The 21277-nt window shown below is 58.5% G+C and overlaps 1 protein-coding gene across 3 annotated transcripts in view; it reads right to left on the bottom strand.

Annotated features, from left to right (window-relative positions):
- Positions 1-15535, bottom strand: part of BCAR1 (BCAR1 scaffold protein, Cas family member) — a 40470-nt gene extending 24935 nt beyond the window's left edge. For 2 of the 3 annotated variants that reach the window (XM_073307053.2, XM_073307055.2), the window contains exon 1: positions 15328-15534. In XM_073307053.2, the coding sequence (XP_073163154.1) occupies positions 15328-15339 (12 nt within the window). In that variant the 5' untranslated portion in view covers positions 15340-15534. Of the gene's footprint in view, positions 1-15327 lie in introns of all 3 variants that reach the window. The other variant, XM_073307054.2, reaches the window with a different exon arrangement.
- Positions 15536-21277: the final 5742 nt, after the last annotated feature.

Below are 21277 nucleotides of genomic sequence, written 5' to 3'. Positions count from 1 at the left end.
CCACGTCTAACTGGATGACCCGATGCTCTGCCAAGGAGATGGGGGGCGGGGGGTGTTGTTGTCTAAAGGGATGACCCCCAGTTATCTCAAAAGCACCACCCAGCCATCACTGAGTCCAGCCTCACATTCACTGCTGGGCCCTAGGGAAGAGTCATTACCTCTATGTAACAGACGGAGAAACTGAGGCACAGCAAGGGAAAGTGACTTGGCCGAGGTCACAGAGAACAACGGCTTCCCAGTGGAATAGGACTTCCCGTGGCTGCCCAGAGAGGTCTCCAGGTCCCGCCTGGGGGAAATTTCCTCCTCTCCCCCCCAGATGTCGGAAGTATGTCCCCCTCCCTTCCCCACAACCACCGCACCCCTGCCTGATCCTGCTGGCATCCCACACAGCAAAGCAACTGCTCCTAAAGGCCTCTGGAATTCAGTCCACTAGCCGAACCCCTGGATTTACGCCAGGGCTACCGGACTGGGAAGACTCAAACGCACCCTGTGCTGCCCTCCTTGGTGGAAGCTGCTGGCGCGACACCAGCCTTGGCAATGGTACCCCCAACCTGCCAGTCCTTCAGTTGCCCCGTGACCATTCACAGGTCCCTTGGAAAGGAAAAAATCCAGCCCAGGATTAACTGAGGGCATTTCGCTGGCACAAGGCCCAAGCACGGGTGGGGAGACCCTCCTGCTTGCAGCCCCGTGGAACAATGCATGTTTGTGCCAGGGATCAGCTCTGAGGCTGTTCCCTGGAGCCGGCAGCACGGTTGCTACGAGGAGCGGCACTGCTGGAATTAGAGCCCTGCGGAAACTGACACCACTGGTAGCCCCCAATGCCAGCCCTGGCACTGCTAACGCCAGAGTCACGCTGGAGCTCTCCCCCTGCTAATCGCTCCCCCTGACCATTGGGTCCCCCAGACGCCTTTGCTGGGGGCCTCCAGGCATATGACCCAAGTGTGTGTTATTAATGCTCCTGCCTCACAGCTTCTCTGGGGAACCACCGGCCAGCAGCAAGCCAGCCGCCCCCATGCCCCAAGCATGGCAGGGCACAAGCCTGGGCTCGTTGCCACCCTGCTGCGTCAGCCCCAGGGAAGGGAGCACGCATCTGCCCCTCAACAACAATCAGACTGGGTGAGGCCTGACCCATGGGGGCACCTCCTGCTGTTCAAAGGAAGGGGGAGAGAATGCAGGGAGTTCAACACCTTCCTGCACTCCAGCCCAGCCGGCAACTCTTTACTGCCCTGTTGGCAGACCCAGCAAAGGCAGCAGGGCAGGCTGGGCTCTGACTAGCAGCCTGGGCACAGCAGGGAAGGGCACAAGAGCAGTTCACACAGGCGAGAGGGGATGGCTGATCAACTCGCTGCCATGGGGCGGGCAGGCTGAGGACACGTAGCCCTGGCAGCATCTGTTCCGGCCTTGCAGTCTGCGATGAATGGGGACCCTCTCCCACCCTCTGGGCAGCAAAGGCTGCAGGTCACGTCTCCTGCACTCCTGTGTGGAGAGGCTTGGAGCGTGCCAGGCAGGGCCATGCCACGTGCCACAGTTTGAGAGCGGAGCAGTTATGCCTGTGGGTGAGTAGGCCTTTTGGGTGGGAGCAGGCTGGTAGGCGCCTGGCCAGAAACACAGAGAGAAAAGCCCCAAGGACATTTCACGTAGAACAACAAAACGGCTGTTTGTAGAGCAACCTCCTGGATCCGGGAGCCAGACGCGGCCCAGTCACACACTGAAGAACTGCTCCCTGCCCATCCCCAGCTTGCGATTGGTGGAGAATTGGACATTAGCCACCGGATCACTGCTCATTCGCTGTAACGGCCTCTTCCCTACCCTCTCACTGGCCAGCCAGGAGGGCTCCCGGCCTGGATCTGCGGTGGGCCATGCTCTACATGTTAGGAGGGTGATTTATTACGACAACATGGGAAACCGCCATGCCATGACAGCGTGACTGCTGAGCCCCCGGGAATGGGCAGCACAACCCAGGTGCACCTGCTCTGTGCAGCCCGAACTCCCACTGGCTGGCCCTGGGCTTGCCGGCAAGCCAAGGACGGGGATTCTGGGCATTCGGTCTCTTCCTGGGTGGCTGCGCTGTCCTGAGGGGCATCACGGGGCAGCCAGTGAATGAGCAATAGGGAGGAATGGATGTTGCTGAGGATCCTGTGTCCGTATCAACTCGATGGAGGAGAAAACTGGAAATCCCAGCAGGACTTGGCCTGAGCTGCCTTTGCTAGCAGAGGGTGGCAAATCAGAGTCTGATGCCCTCTCTCGCCACTACCTTTGGCGAGGCGGAAACGGCCATGTTCCATTCTGCACAGGCCCCCTCTGCTTTGGCTGCCACAAGGGACCAGTTTGATGCCAACTGTGGCGGTGAAGGTCTCAGTGACAGGGATCTGCTCCGAGACCCTCCCCACTCGTGACACACAGCCTGGAAGCCCAGCTGCCCTGGGCTGGATCTCAGTCCTGACCTGGCTTGGAGGAGCTCTGGAATTCATCACCAACCCTGCAAGTCAGCCAGTCCCAGAGGTAGGGACAGTTCTTACCAGGATGATCCTACCTGACCCAGAGACAGCACCCAGCAAAGCTGGGCACAGAGCTCCACCTGGGGCAGCGCCAGACGTTCACGACGCAGCTCAACTCCCCAGCCCTTGGCTGGCCCCATAGCAGCCCCTCCCCATGGTGAGCTGGACCAGCAACTAACCTGCTTCAACCAGCTGGTCTGTTTGTGCCACAGGGCTTGTCCAGTAGCTCTCAAAAGAGGAGCATCTGCAGCCCTGCAGGGAAATCCTTCACCTCTTCCTCCTTGCTCGGGTGCATTCATTCTCTGGCCCAGGACAAGCCTGGGGCACAGAACACTGCTGGGCAGAAGCTCCAAGCTCTGCTGGATGGCTGCATCAGGCGAGGCCTGAGGCACGCCTGAGCCCCACAGGGCTGTTTGCTAAGCAGTTTTGAGGATTCCCCCTGTGCTGCCGACCCAAAGCCAACTGGTGTCACTCCCAGACACAGCCGGGCGAAGGCAGCCAGACGCTGGGGCGCGGAATCCACTTGGGAGTCACTGCAGGGAGTCGGGGCCAGGTGCAAGGCTGGATTAACTTTTTTTGGGCCCAGCGCCCAACATATTTGTGGGCCCCCTTGGGAGCAATATGGCATGGGGTGGGGTGGGGGGGTCGGTCCCCAGAGCGAGGGGCCGGCCGGGGACAATGAGGCAGGCCACGGCATGGCAGGAGCAGCCGCGCTCCGTGCAGCCCAGCAAGAGGGCACCATTTACATACTTACAGCCACAGACGCACACTGCCACGCCCAGCCCTGTGCTGCCAGCCTGCCCAGTGCCCTGCCCTTATGCCCAGCACCCTCTCGCCCAGAGACCTCCAGCCACAGATCCCTATGCCCAGCACCCCCTCACTGAGACCTGACCCTATGCCCAGCATCCCCCACCCAGAGAGGTTCCCTGCTGGCCTCTGACCAAAACTGCACAGTGCCCTGCACACCACACTGCCCGCCCAGCGCCCCCCGCACTGCCCAGCGCCCCCCTCATTCCGCACACAATATTTTAAAATTCCGCAATTTTTTTTTGCCAATAAATCTGGAAGCTCCAGCCTGGCAGTGAGGAGCAGAGGCCACCGGTTGCATGGAGGTGGGAGATCACCCTGCAGCCTCCCCCAGCCCTGGGACAGGGACTGGGCAGTGAGGCTGCACCCGACCCTGACACAGCGAAAGGGCCAGGCCTGCCCCAGAAACACCCTGGAGCCCTGCCCCTCTGCGCCAGGCGCACCAGGGTGGGTGAGCAGGCTCAGCCCAGCAGCAGGATCCGAGTGCAGAGGGACTTAGTGGGGGGGGATCCAGGTGGGGGTGAGAGGTTTCTGTGTGGGGCAATCTGGGTGCGGGCAGCTCAGTGGGGGATCTGGATGCACAGGGAATGTCCCAGGTGCAGGGGCCGTGGGACTCTGCAGGGGCTTCCAAGTGAAGGTGGTTGGGGCTCAGCGGGGGGTATCTAGGTGTGGGGAGCTCAGCTGGGGGGTCTGGGTGCAGGGGAGGTGGGGTTCATTTGGGTGGGGGTCCTAGTGCAGCTGGTGGGACTCAGTGGGAGTGTGTGGGGGGCTCATCCCAGTGGTCCAGGTGCAGGGGAGATGGGGCTTGTCAGGGTGGGGGTGTGATGGGCCTGCTTAATGGGGGAGTCCCAGTTGCTGCTGATGGGATGTTGCATGCCGGGCTCCCGCTTCCCATACCACCTGTCCCTTCCCCACCGCTCCGTCCCCCTCCCACCCACTTCCTTCCCCCTCCCCCCTGCTTCCATCCCCACCGCTCCATCCCCTCCCCAGCCTGCTCCCTGCCACGCCCCACAGGGGTCACTCTCTGTCACACCGAAAACAGGGGGCTCCCAACGCGCGGGGGGAGGAGGCTCACCCAGCAGGAGGCCGAGACGCTGGGGTCCAGCTGCAAAGTCAGTGGAGCAACACCCTCTTTTTTCAGCTGGGCAACTCGGCACTCACAGAAGGGGGGGCAGTGGCATGTGACCCTGTGTGCCCCCCACACCTTCCTCTGTTTGGGGGCAATGCCCACAGGCATTCCCAGTCCCCCCGCTCCTCCCAAGGGCTGCTTCCCTTTTCTTCTCCCTCACTTTCTAAAAGGAAGCAAAGAAATCTGCAGGGGGACCTGTTTTCATTTCTCCAGGAGTACCCGACACAGACCCCCGCAGTGCCCAAAGCGCCCACACACACAGACCCCTGCCCCAGATCCCCCTGAGACCCACTCCCCCACACCCTGCCTGTCCCCCAGCCACACTCACCTCCTGCTGGGAAGCGACTATGTCCATGTGTGGGCTGAGACAGCAGCACAGCTGGGGCTGGTCGGGGATCGCTCTGGCCCCTCAGGAGCAGTGCAATCAGCCAGGACAAAGCAGGAGTGGGGCCTGCCTGGGCCGGGCTCCCTCAGGACCCACTTGCCTGGAGGGGCCAACCAAGACCCATGCATTGCCCAAGACAGCCCTGCCCATGCCCTGGTCCCAAGCAGATTGGCCTGGGGAGGTGGGCAAGGCCCCACAGATGGCAGGCAGCAGAGACTGCCTAAGCCAGAGCCATGCTGGAGAGTGGATCAGATCACTGGGACGTGAGCCCCAGAAGCCCGCCCAACCCAGCTGCACTACTGGCCCCACACTCAGGGGCCAGAAGTGGGGAGGCAGGTGAAGAGGAGTCAGCATTGGGTGGGGCCTCGGGGCAGAGTGGGGAGGGGAGTTGGGGCCACGGTCCTGACACCAGGGCCCCTTCTGAGTGTGGGCCCGGCACCATGGAGCCACTGATGCCATGGTAAAGCCAACACTGGCCAAATGTACCCCTTTCCTGAGACACCAACAACGGGGAAACACAAGAAGGGTGAAGGCAGCCTGGCCTAGTGGACAGAGCAGTCGGCTGGGACTTGAAAAGCCTGGGTTCTATTCCCAACTCTGCTGGGTGAGCACAGGCAAGTCACTTTCATAGATTCATAGATTCATAGATATTTAGGTCAGAAGGGACCATTATGATCATCTAGTCTGACCTCCTGCACAATGCAGGCCACAGAATTTCACCCACCACTCCTAAAAAAGACCTCACACCTATATCTGTGCTATTGAAGTCCTCAAATTGTAGTTTGAAGACCTCAAGGAGCAGAGAATCCTCCAGCAAGTGACCCGTGCCCCATGCTACAGAGGAAGGCGAAAAACCTCCAGGGCCTTCCAATCTGCCCTGGAGGAAAATTCCTTCCCGACCCCAAATATGGCGATCAGCTAAACCCTGAGCATATGGGCAAGATTCATCAGCCAGATACTACAGAAAATTCTTTCCCGGGTAACTTGGATCTTACCCCATCTAAAAACCCATCACAGGCCATTGGGCCTATTTACCATGAATATTTAATTACCAAAACCATGTTATCCCATCATACCATCTCCTCCATAAACTTATCGAGTTTAATCTTAAAGCAAGATAGATCTTTTGCCCCCACTACTTCCCTCGGAAGGCTATTCCAAAACTTCACTCCTCTGATGGTTAGAAACCTTCGTCTAATTTCTAATCTAAATTTCCTAGTGGCCAGTTTATATCCATTTGTTCTTGTGTCCACATTGGTATTGAGTTTAAATAATTCCTCTCCCTCTCTGGTATTTATCCCTCTGATATATTTATAGAGGGATAAATACAGCTTTCCCCGCTGTGTCTCAGTTTCCCCAGCTGTAAAATGGAGATGACACTGACCCCCAGCAAAGTGCACTGAGATTAATGCAGAGCAATAGTCAAGGATGATTATTTTCCCCAGGATGGCTAAGGAACCGTTTTCAGCTCCCCAGATGCATGGTGCTGGGATCCACCCCAATTCTCAGAGATCCCAGCACTAACAGACACAGACACCCTCACAGCCAATGCTCATCGGGCACAACACCACGCCCCTCCCTGGGATGGAGCTACATGGGACGCCAGCGTTGGCAAGCCCGGTTCACACGCTCAGAGACTTGCCCAAGGTCACAGGTGAGTCAATGGCAGAGCTGGGACCAGAGGCCAGGTTGGCTCCTAGCTGGCTGGGCCACATGGCCACCCAAACACTGCTGGCTGTCTCAGAGCAGGGACAAACTCACAGGCTGTAAATCCTCCACCTGCTAAGCCAGCCAGCCAGTCCCTCTGCTAGGGGAGTCCCCCTCACCTCCGAGTTCAGGCGAGGGGCCTCAATATGCCACACCGCTGGGCTGGTCCCAACCCAATGAGGGTAACCCAGGGCCTCTGCCATCCCCTTCCCCGCATAAGATGGGGCTGCAGGCCCTGAACACAGCAGCCATATGACAGGACTGGAAGCTTCCCAGGAGGAGAACACTACTGCACTCGTGGTAACGGGGCAGAAGGAACCCATGGGAAAGACCTGAGCCTCCACTGGGTTTGGTATCATAACAATTCCCCCACTGTCAAGACTTGAAGGTTGTCATGGCGCTGCCCGCCCTAGCCACTCAGGACATGCTGGGCGCAGTGGTGAGAGAAGCCAGAATCTCCTGCACAGGACTCTGCCACTTGAGCTACAGGAAACTCTCCACTAGCCATTAGCAGTATAGGGCCTATGGCATATTGCCAAACAGGCCCAATTCTGGACACTAGAGGGCAGTAGCGCACACAATCCAGTAGCAGCTTGGGGCTCAGCCCAGTGCTATGACCCTCGGGGAGGTCTGTTACCTTCATAATGGCATTTCCTTTCCCCACTCTACCACTCCCATGACTGGTTTCTAGCCCTTCCCTTGGGCACCGAGCTGCAGAGAACCCCTTTGCTGACCACGCCCAGGTGATGCCCCTGCCCCTTCAGGGTGCTCATAGTGGCTGCCAGGTGGGGACGAAGGACTGAAGAGCCTATTGTGCCGTGCTAGGGGCGGCAGCAGAGGGTCTGGGCCTATCTCAGAGGCAGGCTTGAGCAGAGGGAAACTCAGAGCAACGGTGTCTTGGGCTGCCCTTAGCTTGCCCAGCCCCACCAGGGCGATTCAGCCCCCAACGAAGGACTCCAGTTGGGTGCATGTGTGGGGCGCCTGCGGGTGGGTGGGTTCATGTGCGTCTTGCTTTGCAATGATGACAAGTGAGGCCCAAATCATTCCAAACCCTGGCAACTGATCTGCCCCCTTCCGGAGCTGGTGTCTGGGGGGTACCCACTGCAAGGGGCCAGGCCTCACTATCCCTATGAGCACCCACTGGTGCCCTGGCCTGCTCCCAGTGGGATCACACATGGACCGAACCACATGCCGGTGACCAGGTTGGCCTAGTGCTGGCAGCGTGGCCAGGTCCCCTCTACACAAGTGTTTCCCTGTGTTGTAAGTGGCTCCCCGGACTCAGCTCTAGAGATGGGATCTAACAACGCTCTGGGTCTGATCAGGGGTTTCTCCGAGCCCTTGATTGTCTCCCCGGGGGCAGGTGAGGGCAGGTACCCCCCGGACACCAGGCTGGCTCCAGCTGCCAGGCCACTGGGAGATCCGCAGTCACGATACAACCTCCTGCTGCAAGGCCACCTCCGGACATGACTGCCTTTCACCCAGCGGGATCCAGGAGCAGCCTGCGAGCCAGGTTCATTGGCTAACGCAGCCCACCCTGGGTAGATGGGACCCAGCAGCACCCCACGGTGCTGATCACAGCAGCCAAGCCACGTGCTCTTCCCATGGCAGCTGGGGAACCGTCCCAGCCCCTTGCAGGGCCCCTCTCCTCTGCCGCAGCAGGGCTGAGGCCAAAGTTCGGATGCTCCCAGAACAGTCTGGGCCCTGCTCTCTGTGTAGACACAGCACTGTATTCACCCTCCCCACTCCCCCCTGCATCTGACTGGCAGGAGGAGCCCAGCAGAGCAGCTGCTGCTGCTGCAGATTTATTGTCCTCCCCCATCGGCTGCTCCCTCCTCGTCCCCCACATACAAACACCTGCCACCAGAGCCACCCGCAAAGGCCCCCGCCCAGAGCACTAGCACAGCTGGGACTCCTGTGGGAGAGCGCCATCCGGTGGGCACTGCAGGCTGAGCTCACCCAGCCCCAGGTGCGCCCAGCTGATGTGAGCGAGGAGGCAGCCGGATGGGAGTGCCACCCCCCCACCGGCTCGTCCTGCCCAGACATGACCCTGGAGCTCAGCACGCCAGCTGCAGCAGGAGCTGTTCCTGCAGACAGGCCCTGCCCTGCGCCTGCAGGCTAGGAGCACGTGGAGCCTGGGTGCTGGGTCCCAGTGCCCACCGTGGGCAAGGCGTAGTCCAGCGCCAGGCAGGGAAGGGCCTCGGCAACTCCTGCTCAGGGATCCCCCTGGATTCTCTGCTCCCTCCCGGCTGCAGTTTGGCCGTGGGGGGTCTGCCAGGGGCGTCTTGCCCAGGTACCATTTGCCCCCACCCCAGCAGCACCCAGTCCCAGCTGCCGCACACAGAGATGGGGGAGCCAAGTCTCTGATCACCCATGCCTGGGGATGCCCTGGCACGAGTGGGCTCACACCCACAGCCACATTCACTGCCTGGAGTTGAGCCCTCCAGGAGCCCTGGGCTTCGTTCAGACACTGCTGCCCAGGGGTGGGACCCTTGTTTAGGAAAGGCTGCTCCCCCCATTACCCCTCCGGGACTGGGGCAACCCTGGCCTGCAGTCTGCTCACCATCACGCCATCAGAGTATGTCCCTCTCAGGGATAGGAGCGGGCAGCCGCCAGGTGTCTGGGCAGCCACTGTGTGCAAGGGGCAGAGCACTCCCCCCGAACTAGGCCCGTCACACGAGCTGCGGCCCGTCACTGCAGCAGCAGCACCTGCAAGGAGGCTCTAGTGGAGATCTTCGCAAAGAGGCTTGTGAGCTGTGTGGGCTGCCTCCCCTCCCCTCCCCGCCCCTGAGGACAGAGCAGTCCCAGGAGCTGCTCTGCCCTTTGCTCCTTGGCCTCCGTACCTGGTCTCTTCACCCTCTGCCCCCAGCGCTGGGTCCACCAGGGCCTATCTTGCACTGTCCCACACCAGGTGTGTCCTGTCCCACACCACAGCAGACGCTGAGCTCCGCCTCCCCACGCCTGCCCTCTGGCCATTGCCCCCCTAGACCACAGCAGAGCCTGCCCTGACCAGGTGACCTCCTGCCTTATGAGACTGGCCCAAAGTACCTCCCAGTGGCCTCAGCTCAGCTCCACCACCTCTGGCAAGTGACCAGGTGAGGGTCCAACACAGCGCATAAACCCTCAAGTGCTCACTTATCTATGGTATTTATCTGGCCCCTACTACCACAGCACCTGAGCCCATATGTAACCTCCCAAACCCCTAGGAGGCAGGCCCATGCTATTACCCTCTGTCATAACCATACAGCTAAGGGTAGCATAAAATCCCTCCTTTACCTGTAAGGTGTTAAGAAGCTCAGATAACCTGGTTGGCACCTGACCAAAAGGACCAATAAGGGGAGAATATACTTTCAAATCTGTGGGGGAAGATTTTTGTTCTGTGTTTCTGTGTGTTCTCTCTGAGTCAGCGAGGAACCAGGGCAGGGAAAATACATCTCTTAAAGCCATACCTGAACTAAGCATCTAAGACTACAAATTGTAAGTAATAGGAAGGAAATACATTAGATTATCTTTTGTTTTAGCTTGTGAATTTTCCCTGTGCTAAGAGGGAGGTTTATCCCTGTTTTTTGTAACTTTGAAGTTTTGCCTAGAGAGGAATCCTCTATGTTTTAAATCTTATTACCCTGTAAAGTTACCTTCCACCCTGATTTTACAGAGGTGTTTCTTTTACTTTTTCTTTATAATAAAGTTCTGTTTTTTAAGAATCTGATGGGTTTTTAGCGTCCTAAAAACCCAAGGGTCTGGTCTGTGCTCACCTTGTTTACCTATCTGGTTGGTAGATTATTCTCAAGCCTCCCCAGGAAAGGGAGTGAAGGGGCTTGGGGGGATATTTTAGGGAAACAGGAACTCCAAGTGGTCCTTTTCCTGAATCTTTGTCTAACTCACTTGGTGGTGGCAGCAGTACTCATCCAAGGACAGGGAAGCATTTGTGCCTTGGGGAAGTTTTTAACCTAAGCTGGTAGAAATAAGCTTAGGGGGTCTTTCATGAGGGTCCCCACATCTGTACCCCACAGTTCAGCGGGGGGAGGGAACCCTGACACCATCTGTAGCAAAGGGACAACTCACCGGTGCAGCGCCTCCTGCTGATCATCTAGGAATTAGCTCTTTTCCAGCTTACAGCACGCCCTCTGCAGGTTGGTGTCTCGCCTGCCGCTGGCCCTGTGTCCCTCCCAGACCCCTGTGCCCTTTACCCTGGTGTTCTGCCCCAGCAGTACCCCTATACTCTAGGTCTCCCCTCCCAGGCAAACCCCCAACCCTCTAAATCCACCTTGCCTCAGTGGCTACTGCCAGTCATCATCTAGCCCCCCGCTCACTGGGGCAGACTGCAGTCTGTAATGGCCACTCATCATTGGCAAGGGGGTAGGACCTGCTGCCTTTGCCTATCCCAGGCTACACCTCTGCAGCCCCAGTACCTCCATAGGCCTTCAACAAGGCCTGCAGTCAGGGGAGTTGCCAGGCTGGAGCTCCTCTTGCCCTTTTCCCCAGCACTCCCCTTCTTCAGGTACCTTGCTCCCAGGCAGCTAGCCCTTCCCACTCCAGGGCTACAGTGAGACTCCTCCAACTTCTGACCCACATCCCTTTTATCAGGCCAGCTGGGACCTAATTGAGCTGGCCACAGCTGTGGCTGCTTCCCCAATCAGCCTAGCTTTTCCCTGCCACAGCCCTCTCCAGGCCAGCTTTTAACCCGTTTTACTGGAGTGGGGCAGCTGCCCCCCCGCTACACCCTGATTGTTCAGATGGGGAAACTGAGGCACAGAGCAGCTAAGTGACTTGACCAGGGTCACCCAGGTAGTTGGTGGCAGAACAGGGATTTGAACCCAGGTCTCCCAAGTCCCAGTCTGGGACACTAAGCCACTGTGCCATCCTTCCTCACCAAGACTGGCTCTCCCTGGCTGTCTGGTGAAGACTAGCCACACTGGTTGCCTTCTCTGAGGGGTCTGCCATGAGCCCTACCCAGAGATTGGAAGCAAGCCCCACTGGGAGCTGCGCAGGGTAACCAATGAGACGAAGCGGGTGCTGCTCAGCCTCCAGTCAGGACCTGCCCAGGGCCCCACGCCAGCAATTTTAGGCTCTTGTGCAGCAGCTGCACCCTTGGGGCATACAAATGGCAGGTCCCTCCCCAGCCTGCACTGTGGTTCAGCCTCACACCCAGCACTCACCTCACCCTCCCTTGGGGCAGCCAGGAGAGCCAGGTCCTGGGAGCGACACTTTCCCAGCAAAGCGAAAGGCAGAGACACAGATAAGCTCAGCACTTGCCACGCCCTGTTCCTGGAACAACCCCACGCCACCTGGTTTTACAGCCACACACCACACACGGCAGCTGCTGGCAGCTGGCGAGGGCTAGTACAGCATGGAGGATGGGTCCAGCAATGGCTATTAGCCAAGATGGTCATCTGACATGAAAGGAGTCGCTCCCCTCCCCTGTACCCCATGCTCTGGGTGTCCCTAAATCTCCGACTGCCAAATGGTGGGACTGGACAACAGATCACTCAATGGCCCTGTTCTGTTCATGACCTCTGAAGCACCTGGCACTGGCCACTGTCAGAAGACAGGACACTGGGCTAGGTGGGCCATTGGTCTTCCCCAGTCTGGCCGCTCTCATGTTCTTAGCAGCCAACACGTGCCCTCTGACAGGCGTCTATCGTCTCTGCCCAGGCAGAAGAATGGATTCCATTTGGGGGACCATCAACTCAACAGGCCCCAAACTCCCCCTTCATTATTGGTGTGTATTATGGTAACAAGCGCATTCAGGGCTCCGTTGCGCTGGGCACTGTATGTACCCCCAGTGACAGACAGTCCTGGCCCCACAGAGCCTGCAATCTGAACAAGGCAAAACATGGGAGAAGAAATGGACCCAACTGGCAGAGCCAGGAGCAAACCCAGGCTCCCACCCCCTCCACCAGCCCACCCCACCTTTCCACTCACTAGGTGCTACTCGTTTGATCCTTCTTGCTCAAGCAAACCTTGGGCAAATCTGGGTGTGAAGGGGTTAAACAGAGAACTGCTAAACAGAGCAAGGGGACCAGTCAGTATATTAGCCACAAACTCCCAGACCGCAGAACTCCGCTCTGTGATGAGAGCCCATAGCGTGCCGTGTCACAGGAGCGCTGATCGGCAAGGGAGTGTACAGACCACTGCCCTGGGGGAAGATCCCGCTCACTAGGCCTGGCCCATGTGGGTTTGCATGGCTCAGCACCAGCCCAAGGTGCAGGCGCTGCCCCGAGGGGCATGCCACCTGCATGCCAGGGGAGCCGCTGCGGAAGGCAGGTGAGACAAGGGCAACTCTTCTCACAGTTTGCTAGCGCCGCATGGCTCCCTGCTCCGGCCGCCCCACTCAGCACTGCCTTGTAATCTGACATGAAAGGAGCTCACTCCGCTCTCCCAGCCCTGCACTGCACTCACACAGCCGGATCAGCTAGGCCTGGAGATCGCTGATTATCGGCTGGGTGAATCATTAACGACGTGCTCTGGGGCCGGCTGACGTGCACAGGCACAGCACTTACGCTCTCACACGAACCACCAGCCATGCCAGTTATTCACCCCCAGTTGGCCTCTTCCCAGGAACGGCTCCCTCCTTCCTCCTTCAGTTACCAATGGTAAACCTCGCCTTGGGAGGGCGAAATCTAGCACCCGTCCTTGATGGGCCTTGGGGCCCCACTGCCCCAAGTCTGCACAGTCCCAGGCTCCTGCTAGGCCCAGCTGTTCAGTTTTGGATGGTAAAATGCTTCTAGACCCCAGACTCCCAGCTCAGCTTGCCTGGTTCCAGGCCCGCCTCCTTGGCCCCTGTGGCCCAGTGAGGTCTGGGTGCTGCTGGGCCTGGGCCCTTGCTCCTGGGGCCAGCAACAGAGGGGCTGGGAGTGCCTTGTGGCACCCACTCCTGGCTGATTATGGGGTGGTGCTGAGCACCAGAGGGCACTCGCAGCCCAATGACAGGGAGCTGACGGTGGTGGGAAGGGCTCCCTGGGGGGCAGAGAGAAAAGGGGGGGGCAGGGTTTGAAGGGTAACCCAGGAACACACCAGCAGGGTGGGAGCGGGGAGCAATGCCCCCTGTTTAGAGTCTTGTGCTATCCCAGACGAGGCCGAGTCAGGGAGGGAGCACAGGCCAGTGGTGAGAGCAGGGCCTGGAAGTAAGGCACTTGGCCGGATGTGCTGCACAACCTCCGGGCAGGTCACTTCCTCTCCGAGCCGCAGGTCCCAATCTGTAAACCAGGGATACCGACCCTGACCCTCCCTATGGGGGAGATGAAGGTACTGAGTGTCATGGGAGAACATGACACACACAGTTAGCCCTGGAGGTGATCAGTTTGAGTCCTGGCCTCTCAGCCAAGATGGTGGCCATCACCTCGTTAAGAACTTTGAGATCCTGGGCTGGCAGGTGCTAGGTGCCAATGTTAGCCTGGGGCAGGGCAATGGTCCATACTGCTGCTGGGAGAGGGTATCCTATGGGGGAAATATGCCCCCTGGCCTCCCAGGTTAGCCCAGCTAATTGCCCATGTCACAGCCAGGTCACCTTCACCTGGGTCGGTCACCCAGGCTGTAAACCCACATCCACGGAGCGGACTGCAATGTTGGGCAGACAGCGCTGGGGCTTCCCATCCCAGACACACCCCTAGGGCAGGGGCAGCACCAAGCAAACCTGCACCCGCTGCTGCCACGGTAGCCAGCAGTCAGGACCCTAGCGCACTGCTGGCATGAGGCAGATACATGCAAGGGGCAAGTACAGCAGGTGCCTGCCCTGACACTGGGGGAGAGGAGCTCACGGGGGCAAAGGGGGCACCAAAGGGAGCAAATGGAGGGCTCTAGAGCAGGCCATGCCAGGTCCTCCAGGAACTGGCCTGAGACCCCAACAAACTCGTTACAGGGAGGTCCCTGAGCAGCCACAGGCCGGCAACAGCCTTGCCCAGGGGATTTAGCCACTGGTTTCTGTTTCAGATCTCCTTCAAAGGACAAAGGCGCAGCTCCACACCTCGGAAACACCGTCCCCCACCCCCTCCGGGCTGCTGGGCCAGATCCTGACCCCCGGCCCAGAAACCAGCCCCTGCCCGTAGCTGTGACAACTTCTCCGCAGCCCTGCCACTCGGAGCCCCCCACCGCGAGAAAAACCCAGCCCCCCGCACGCCCTCTGGCATGGCCGCACTAGAGCCAGCTGTGGATGGCTGACACCCAGGCGCCCGCCCTGGCCCCTGGCTTCGCCAGGGAGGCGGCCCGGGGCCAGCTCAGGATCCGCAGGAGCCACGCGGGGCGGCTCGTGCCACGTCGAGAGGGGCATGATCCGGGGCCGGCAGAGCCGATCCCGGGAATGTCCCGGACCGCAGCGGACAGGGCACAGCCCGGCCGGCCCCGCGGGCGCCGGCAACCGCAGGCAGCCTGGGGCCCCGGCCAGCGGGCGAGCCGGGAGCAGGAAACTCGCCGCGGCCTCGGGCTTCCCAGCGCCGGGGGGCTCCGCATTGTCCCCGCGGGGGGCGCAGGGGGCGGCGCCCGGCAGCTCCCTGCAGCTGGGTCCGGCTCCCCGGGGCGGGCGGGCGGGGCTGGGAATCCGCCTCCGCGCGGCGGCGTCCGCGGGCCGAGCTCCAGCCGCCCCAGCGCGACACCCCCGGGCCGCCGCGGGCGCTCTGGGGGCGCCGGGAGGCAGCGGGGATGGGCCCGGCGGGCGGGCAGAGAGGCCCCGTTCCGGGCACCCCCAGCCACCGACCCCAGCGCCAGCTCCAGCCGGGCTCCGGTCCGCTCCCCCGGCTGCGCAGCGGGCGGCTCCGGCCGGCCCCGGCCCCGGCCCCGGCGGGGCGGGGCGCAGGCCGGGCACTCACCAGGTAGTTCATCTTCCCCGGGCGGCCCCGGCAGGGCCCCGCCGGCCGCACAGCCGCGATCCCGGCGCTCGGCGCAGGCTGCCCGCCCCAGGCCCGTCAGCGCATCGTCCCGCGGGCCCAGGCGGCGCGGCCCGCCCGGCTCGGCTCGGCTCGGCTCGGCAGCTCCGCACCGCAGCGCTCCCCCGGCCGACTGGCCGCCCGCGCCGGGCTGGCCAGGGAACTGCCCGCCTCCAGCGCCGCCCACCGCCGGCCGCGGCCGGGAGAGCGGGGGGCGGCGCCGAGCCCAGCGGGGGAGCCGAGCCGGGGAGCGCGCGCGCGTGTGTAAGAGAGAGACGGGCTGGGCGGGTGCGAGTGTGTGAGGGGGGCGGGGTTTGGGTGTGTATATGATTGACATGGGCTGGGCGTGTGAGTGATGGGTGGTGTGTGCGTGAGAGCGAGCGAGCGAGCGAGAGAGAGAGAGAGGGGCTGTGTGTGATAGGTGGGGTGTGCGCGTGTGTGAGAGAGATGGGATGTGTGAGTGTGACAGAGCCTGGGTGGTCAGAGCACTGGACCCGGACCCAGGAGATCGGGCTTTGATTCTTGGCTTTGACACACTGCCTGTGTAACCCTGGGCAAGTCATTCTGGCCGGGCTGGCTTACAAGTTTTACTGCTAGAATGATGCCAGAGGCGGCTGTGAGTTGTTACCACAATAATAATACTGGTAAAAGCCTCAGGGTGGACCCAGTTTTACCCATATAACGGACCTTATACCAGTGTGGTTCATACAGAAATTGCTCACTTGAATACCAGTCTAATTGTGTCCACATTAGTTGGAGTTTGTTGTAGCAATAAAACTTTCTGGTGCATACAAGTCCTTTGGGCCAGATTGGCACGTGTGGCTGGATTTTCCACAGCTCAGCTCTGAAATCAGAGCTGGATTTCCCAAAGTGCTTAGTGGCCAGCAGTTTCTACTGGGACACCTAGGGACAGATTTGATACCCCTTAGGAAAAACTGGCCTCTTATTGTGGTGCTCACTGGGAACTGAGGGAGGCTGAATATCCAGCTTCAGTTCAGCAAACCACTTACATATGGGCATCACTCGTAAAACATGAGAGTAATCTCCTTGGCTTCAATGCGTGCTTACAGCTACTCCCAGCATCCCTGCCCCATCCATAAAATGGGGATAATCCATTCTTTCTCCTGGCCTGTGACTACACCGTCTCGTAAGGGTAGACATTTTGTGCCCAGCATGATGAGATCAAGACCTAAGTTAGGGCCCTGAGACCATACTGAAAGATGTATACGAGTGATGATGACCACGGGGAAGCACGGCCCAGAAGAGAGAGGAACCAGTAGACGGGATAAGTGGGCTGTACGCCCAGCTCTTATTAATTGTATTACGATCGTGTCCAGAGCATGTGTGGTGCTGTACAAACATGCAGGAATGGATGGCCCGTGCTGTGAAGAGCTTGAAAGGGTCAGGGGAAAGGTACAACGTAGGAGGGAAGGTTGCATGGCAGACAGAATAGTGCTCTGGACCGGCGTTAGGAGACCTGGCTTCTCTTCCTGCTGTGCGACCCTGGGCAAGTTCTTTTCCCTCCTATGCTGTGTCTCTCCGGGCTCTTTGGAGCAGGGACTGTCTTATTGCTTGTTCCTACAGCACCCGGCACACCAGGGCCCTGACCCTAGGTGCTACCAGAATGTACACATGCAGCCCCCTGGGAATCTCTTTTCTCCATGAAAATTGGTGATGTAAATGAAACTGTTGTCACACTTGTAACAAGGATTTGGGTTTTGTCTCCCCGCCACCCCCCACAGCTGACGGGGGTGGGGTGGGGGGGGTTGGCAACAAACCAGAAGAAAAAATGGCTGCTGCTGCTGCTTTAAAAAAAAAAAAATCTGATGGCGGGGGGGGGGGGGGAATGAAACCAGATTTTTTGTCCTCGAAGGTTGTCAGGGGAGAAGGAGGGAAATGCTCTCAGGGAAAGTGACCCACTGTCAGAAATGTCACTGGGCAAGACCACGCAATGCTTGGCAGCGCTGCTGGCCTTTAATTTATATGAGAATTATACGCAGTCCTCCAGCACTGCCTCCACCGCCCCAGGCCTGGATGGCGAGCTCCTGGCAGGCATCCCCGGGGCTCTGGTACCTGGGCCTGGGCGCACCCAGGGTGATGGCTGTGCGGGCGCTGCAGGAAGGCCGTGCCAAGCCACGGAGAGGAAAGGGGGCAGAGGAGCAAGTGTCACTGGCAGAGTGGAGGGGATGCTGTGGAAAGAAATGAGGACACGTAAGGAGGGACGACACAGCTATGAAGGGCTTGTAAGACAAAGACAGGAAGCTGGAACGGGGTGCCGCACAAGAGGAGGAGCCAGCATAGAGGGGTTGGCGCAGGCAGTAGGAAAGGCAAGGACAATTATCTTAGCAGCTGCACGTTGCACCAGCTGGCCTGGGGCTTTGTGGGCATCAAGGAGGCCAGAATGGCTCTGTGACTCACTGTGTGACCCTGAGGCAAAACTGTGACTCAGTTTCTCCATCTGTAAAATGGGGTGATGATCCTCCTGCAGTGCTGCAAGATCTCTGGATAAAAAAAACCGTGGAGCTGATTTCTCTGTGGACAGGAGGATGTGTTCAGCCTGGGTGGGGGTGGGGGAGAATGAGTGGGTTTTCCTTGAATCAAACCACTTCCTAAAGAATCGGGGGGCCATGTTCACAGCTCCCCTTCCCCTTGTGCGGTCATTCACAGCTGTGCAATTTGGGCGTGAAATGCCACTGGGTCTGTGGTAATTCTACAGCCACTTTGCATGGCTGTAAACAATTGCACAAGAGGGGGGAGGGATAGCTCAGTGGTATGAGCATGGGCTTGCTAAACCCAGGGTTGTGAGCTCAATCCTTGAGGGGGCCATTTAGGGGTCTGGGGCAAAAAATTGGGTATGGGTCCTGCTTCGAGCTGGGGGTGGGACTAAATGACCTCCTGAGGTCCCTTCTAACCCTGATATTCTATGATTCTATGAAGAGAATCCAGCTTCTGGGAATGGGAGCGAACACTGTGGTATTGTCTAGTGCTGAAAGAAAGGCGCCTGGGAGTCAGGACTTCTGGGCTCTTTCTATTCACAACTCTGCCACTGGGGGACCTTGGCAAATCTCTGTGTGGCTCAGTTTTGACCCATCTGTCCCATGGCTCGAGGAACACTGCGGGGGTGGTGGGAGCTTTTGACTCGGTCTCCCACAGTATTCTTGTCAGCAAGTTAAGGAAGTATGGGCTGGATGAATGCACCATAAGGTGGGTAAAAAGTTGGCTAGATTGTCGGGCTCAACGGGTAGTGATCAATGTCTCAATGTCTAGTTGGCAGCCGGTGTCAAGTGGAGTGCCCCAGGGGTCGGTCCTGGGGCCGGTTTTGTTCAATATCTTCATAAATGATCTGGAGGATGGTGTGGATTGCACTCTCAGCAAATTTGCAGATGATACTAAACTGGGAGGAGTGGTAGATACGCTGGAGGGCAGGGATAGGATACAGAGGGACCTAGACAAATTGGAGGATTGGGCCAAAAGAAATCTGATGAGGTTCAATAAGGATAAGTGCAGGGTCCTGCACTTAGGACGGAAGAACCCAATGCACCGCTACAGACTAGGGACCGAATGGCTAGGCAGCAGTTCTGTGGAAAAGGACCTGGGGTGACAGTGGACGAGAAGCTGGATATGAGTCAGCAGTGTGCCCTTGTTGCCAAGAAGGCCAATGGCATTTTTGGATGTATAAGTAGGGGCATAGCGAGCAGATCGAGGGACGTGATCGTCCCCCTCTATTCGACATTGGTGAGGCCTCATCTGGAGTACTGTGTCCAGTTTTGGGCCCCACACTACAAGAAGGATGTGGATAAATTGGAGAGAGTCCAGCGAAGGGCAACAAAAATGATTAGGGGTCTGGAACACATGACTTATGAGGAGAGGCTGAGGGAACTGGGATTGTTTAGTCTGCAGAAGTGAAGAATGAGGGGGGATTTGATAGCTGCTTTCAACTACCTGAGAGGTGGTTCCAGAGAGGATGGTTCTAGACTATTCTCAGTGGTGGAAGAGGACAGGACAAGGACTAATGGTCTCAAGTTGCAGTGGGGGAGGTTTAGGTTGGATATTAGGAAAAACTTTTTCACTAGGAGGGTGGTGAAACACTGGAATGCGTTGCCTAGGGAGGTGGTAGAATCTCCTTCCTTAGAAGTTTTTAAGGTCAGGCTTGATAAAGCCCTGGCTGGGATGATTTAATTGGGTATGGGTCCTGCTTTTGAGCAGGGGGTTGGACTAGATGACCTCCTGAGGTCCCTTCCAACCCTGATATTCTATGATTCTATGAGGCATAACACCAGCACTGCATGTCTGTAAAGAATACCGAGATCCTTCGATGAAAGATGTATACGCTGGTGCCCAGAAAGCAAGACGATGGATTGTGAACAGAGACAGTCCCAGCAGAGGAGAATGATCACACCCGGCGACATGGCCCGGGTTCCCTGTGCTTGGCCACGACACCCCCCCCCCCCCCGGATGTAGTCAACAGGCCACATGCAATAGCTAGTGATGATCTGCCTGCAATCTCCCTGGGGCGTGCCTGGGAGGGGCTTTTCTTCGTCTGGTCCTGCAGCAGCCCCCTGCGAATGAGCAGGCCTGGTTTGGGCATCTTGCTCCAGCCCTGCTAGGTGGAAGCTCCTGGATTCACCCTTGAGCAGGGCTCTGACTACAGCCACAGCACCATGCTCATGCCACCTCCTGCTTGCAGCAGCACTGGAGCACAGAAAGGGGGAGATCTCAGGAGCCTCTTGAGGGTCTGTGGCCCCCGGAGAGGAAATCTCCGAAGCCCCATGTGCCTCAGCAGTGAGGGAGAGGCTCCCCCAGTCTGTTCCTCCTTGGGGGTGGGGGAGTGCAGCCACAGGGCTGCTGTACTGATCATGAGGTCTGCAGCCTGGGGTAGGACAGACCACCCCCCTCCATCCAGCATTGCTGGGCTGAGCACCTGGGGAGGGGCTGTTCATTTCTCTCTCTCTTCCTCTCTGCAACTCCCTTGTTTGCTAAATGGAGCCAAATCAACCCCCTTGTTTGATCCTCCCAGAGGTGAAATGCCCATGGCAACCTGTCCCCGCTAACGCCCTGGGAGAGCAGTTTGCTCAAGATTCTTTCCTTCCTGTTGTTAAGACCGACTTGGTGTGTCTGTGTCCTACAGCTCATCTGTATGTCATAGGCTCTCTACTGCTGGCTGTTACTGGAGATTCTTCTACTAATTGCTGAAGTGACAGAGGCCTCAGCTTTCAGATCAGGAGGAGCTGTGCACCTAGCCTCCACTAGGATGTCCCCACAGCCCTGGACCTATAAAGTCCTTGGAAACCGCCAGTCTCCTGTCACTGACACTACTGGGTATCTCCAGTGAGTGAGAGGAGATTCAGGCCCGGCCTGTTTAAATGTCGGTTACAGTTACAGTCATGTTTTGGGCTGAGAATGTTGGTGGGACATTTAAAAAGAAGGCCTCAGCACTGCTAGGGGACCAGGTGAGGCTGAGTGGTGTCTGCGATACCGAGCAGGAAGCTAGCCTGTCCCAGTGCAGAACCTCCACTCTCTATTCTTCAGATCCCCAGGGACTTGATCAGTGGGAGATGCCCCCCCACCCCCCGCAAGAGTGGGAATGAAATCCCAGAGCTGGCTGCAGAAAGCCATGCCAACAGCCCCGAGACACAGCAGTCCTGGCCTCTGCCGAGAGGTCTGGCTTCCAGCAAAATCCCCCTAAACCTGGCTTTACGAGTCTCCCAAACCCCTCTCCATACAACAAATGGATCCTGCGAGGACTGGGTGAGAAGGGGGTGCTCGGCTGGGAGAGTGCACAGGCCGCCTGTAAAAAAGGGTTCTTATCTCTGGAGCTGAGATGTGTTCTAACAAAGCTGCACGCTGTTAAGAAACAGCTGGCAAAGGGTTTCAAAAGGGGATGCTGCCGAGA

This window comes from Lepidochelys kempii, chromosome 12, assembly GCF_965140285.1.
Source record: "Lepidochelys kempii isolate rLepKem1 chromosome 12, rLepKem1.hap1, whole genome shotgun sequence".
In the NCBI taxonomy this organism is placed as follows: Eukaryota; Metazoa; Chordata; order Testudines; family Cheloniidae; genus Lepidochelys; species Lepidochelys kempii.
Note: the sequence above shows the minus strand (reverse complement) of the source record. Positions and strands in the feature narration are given on the sequence as shown.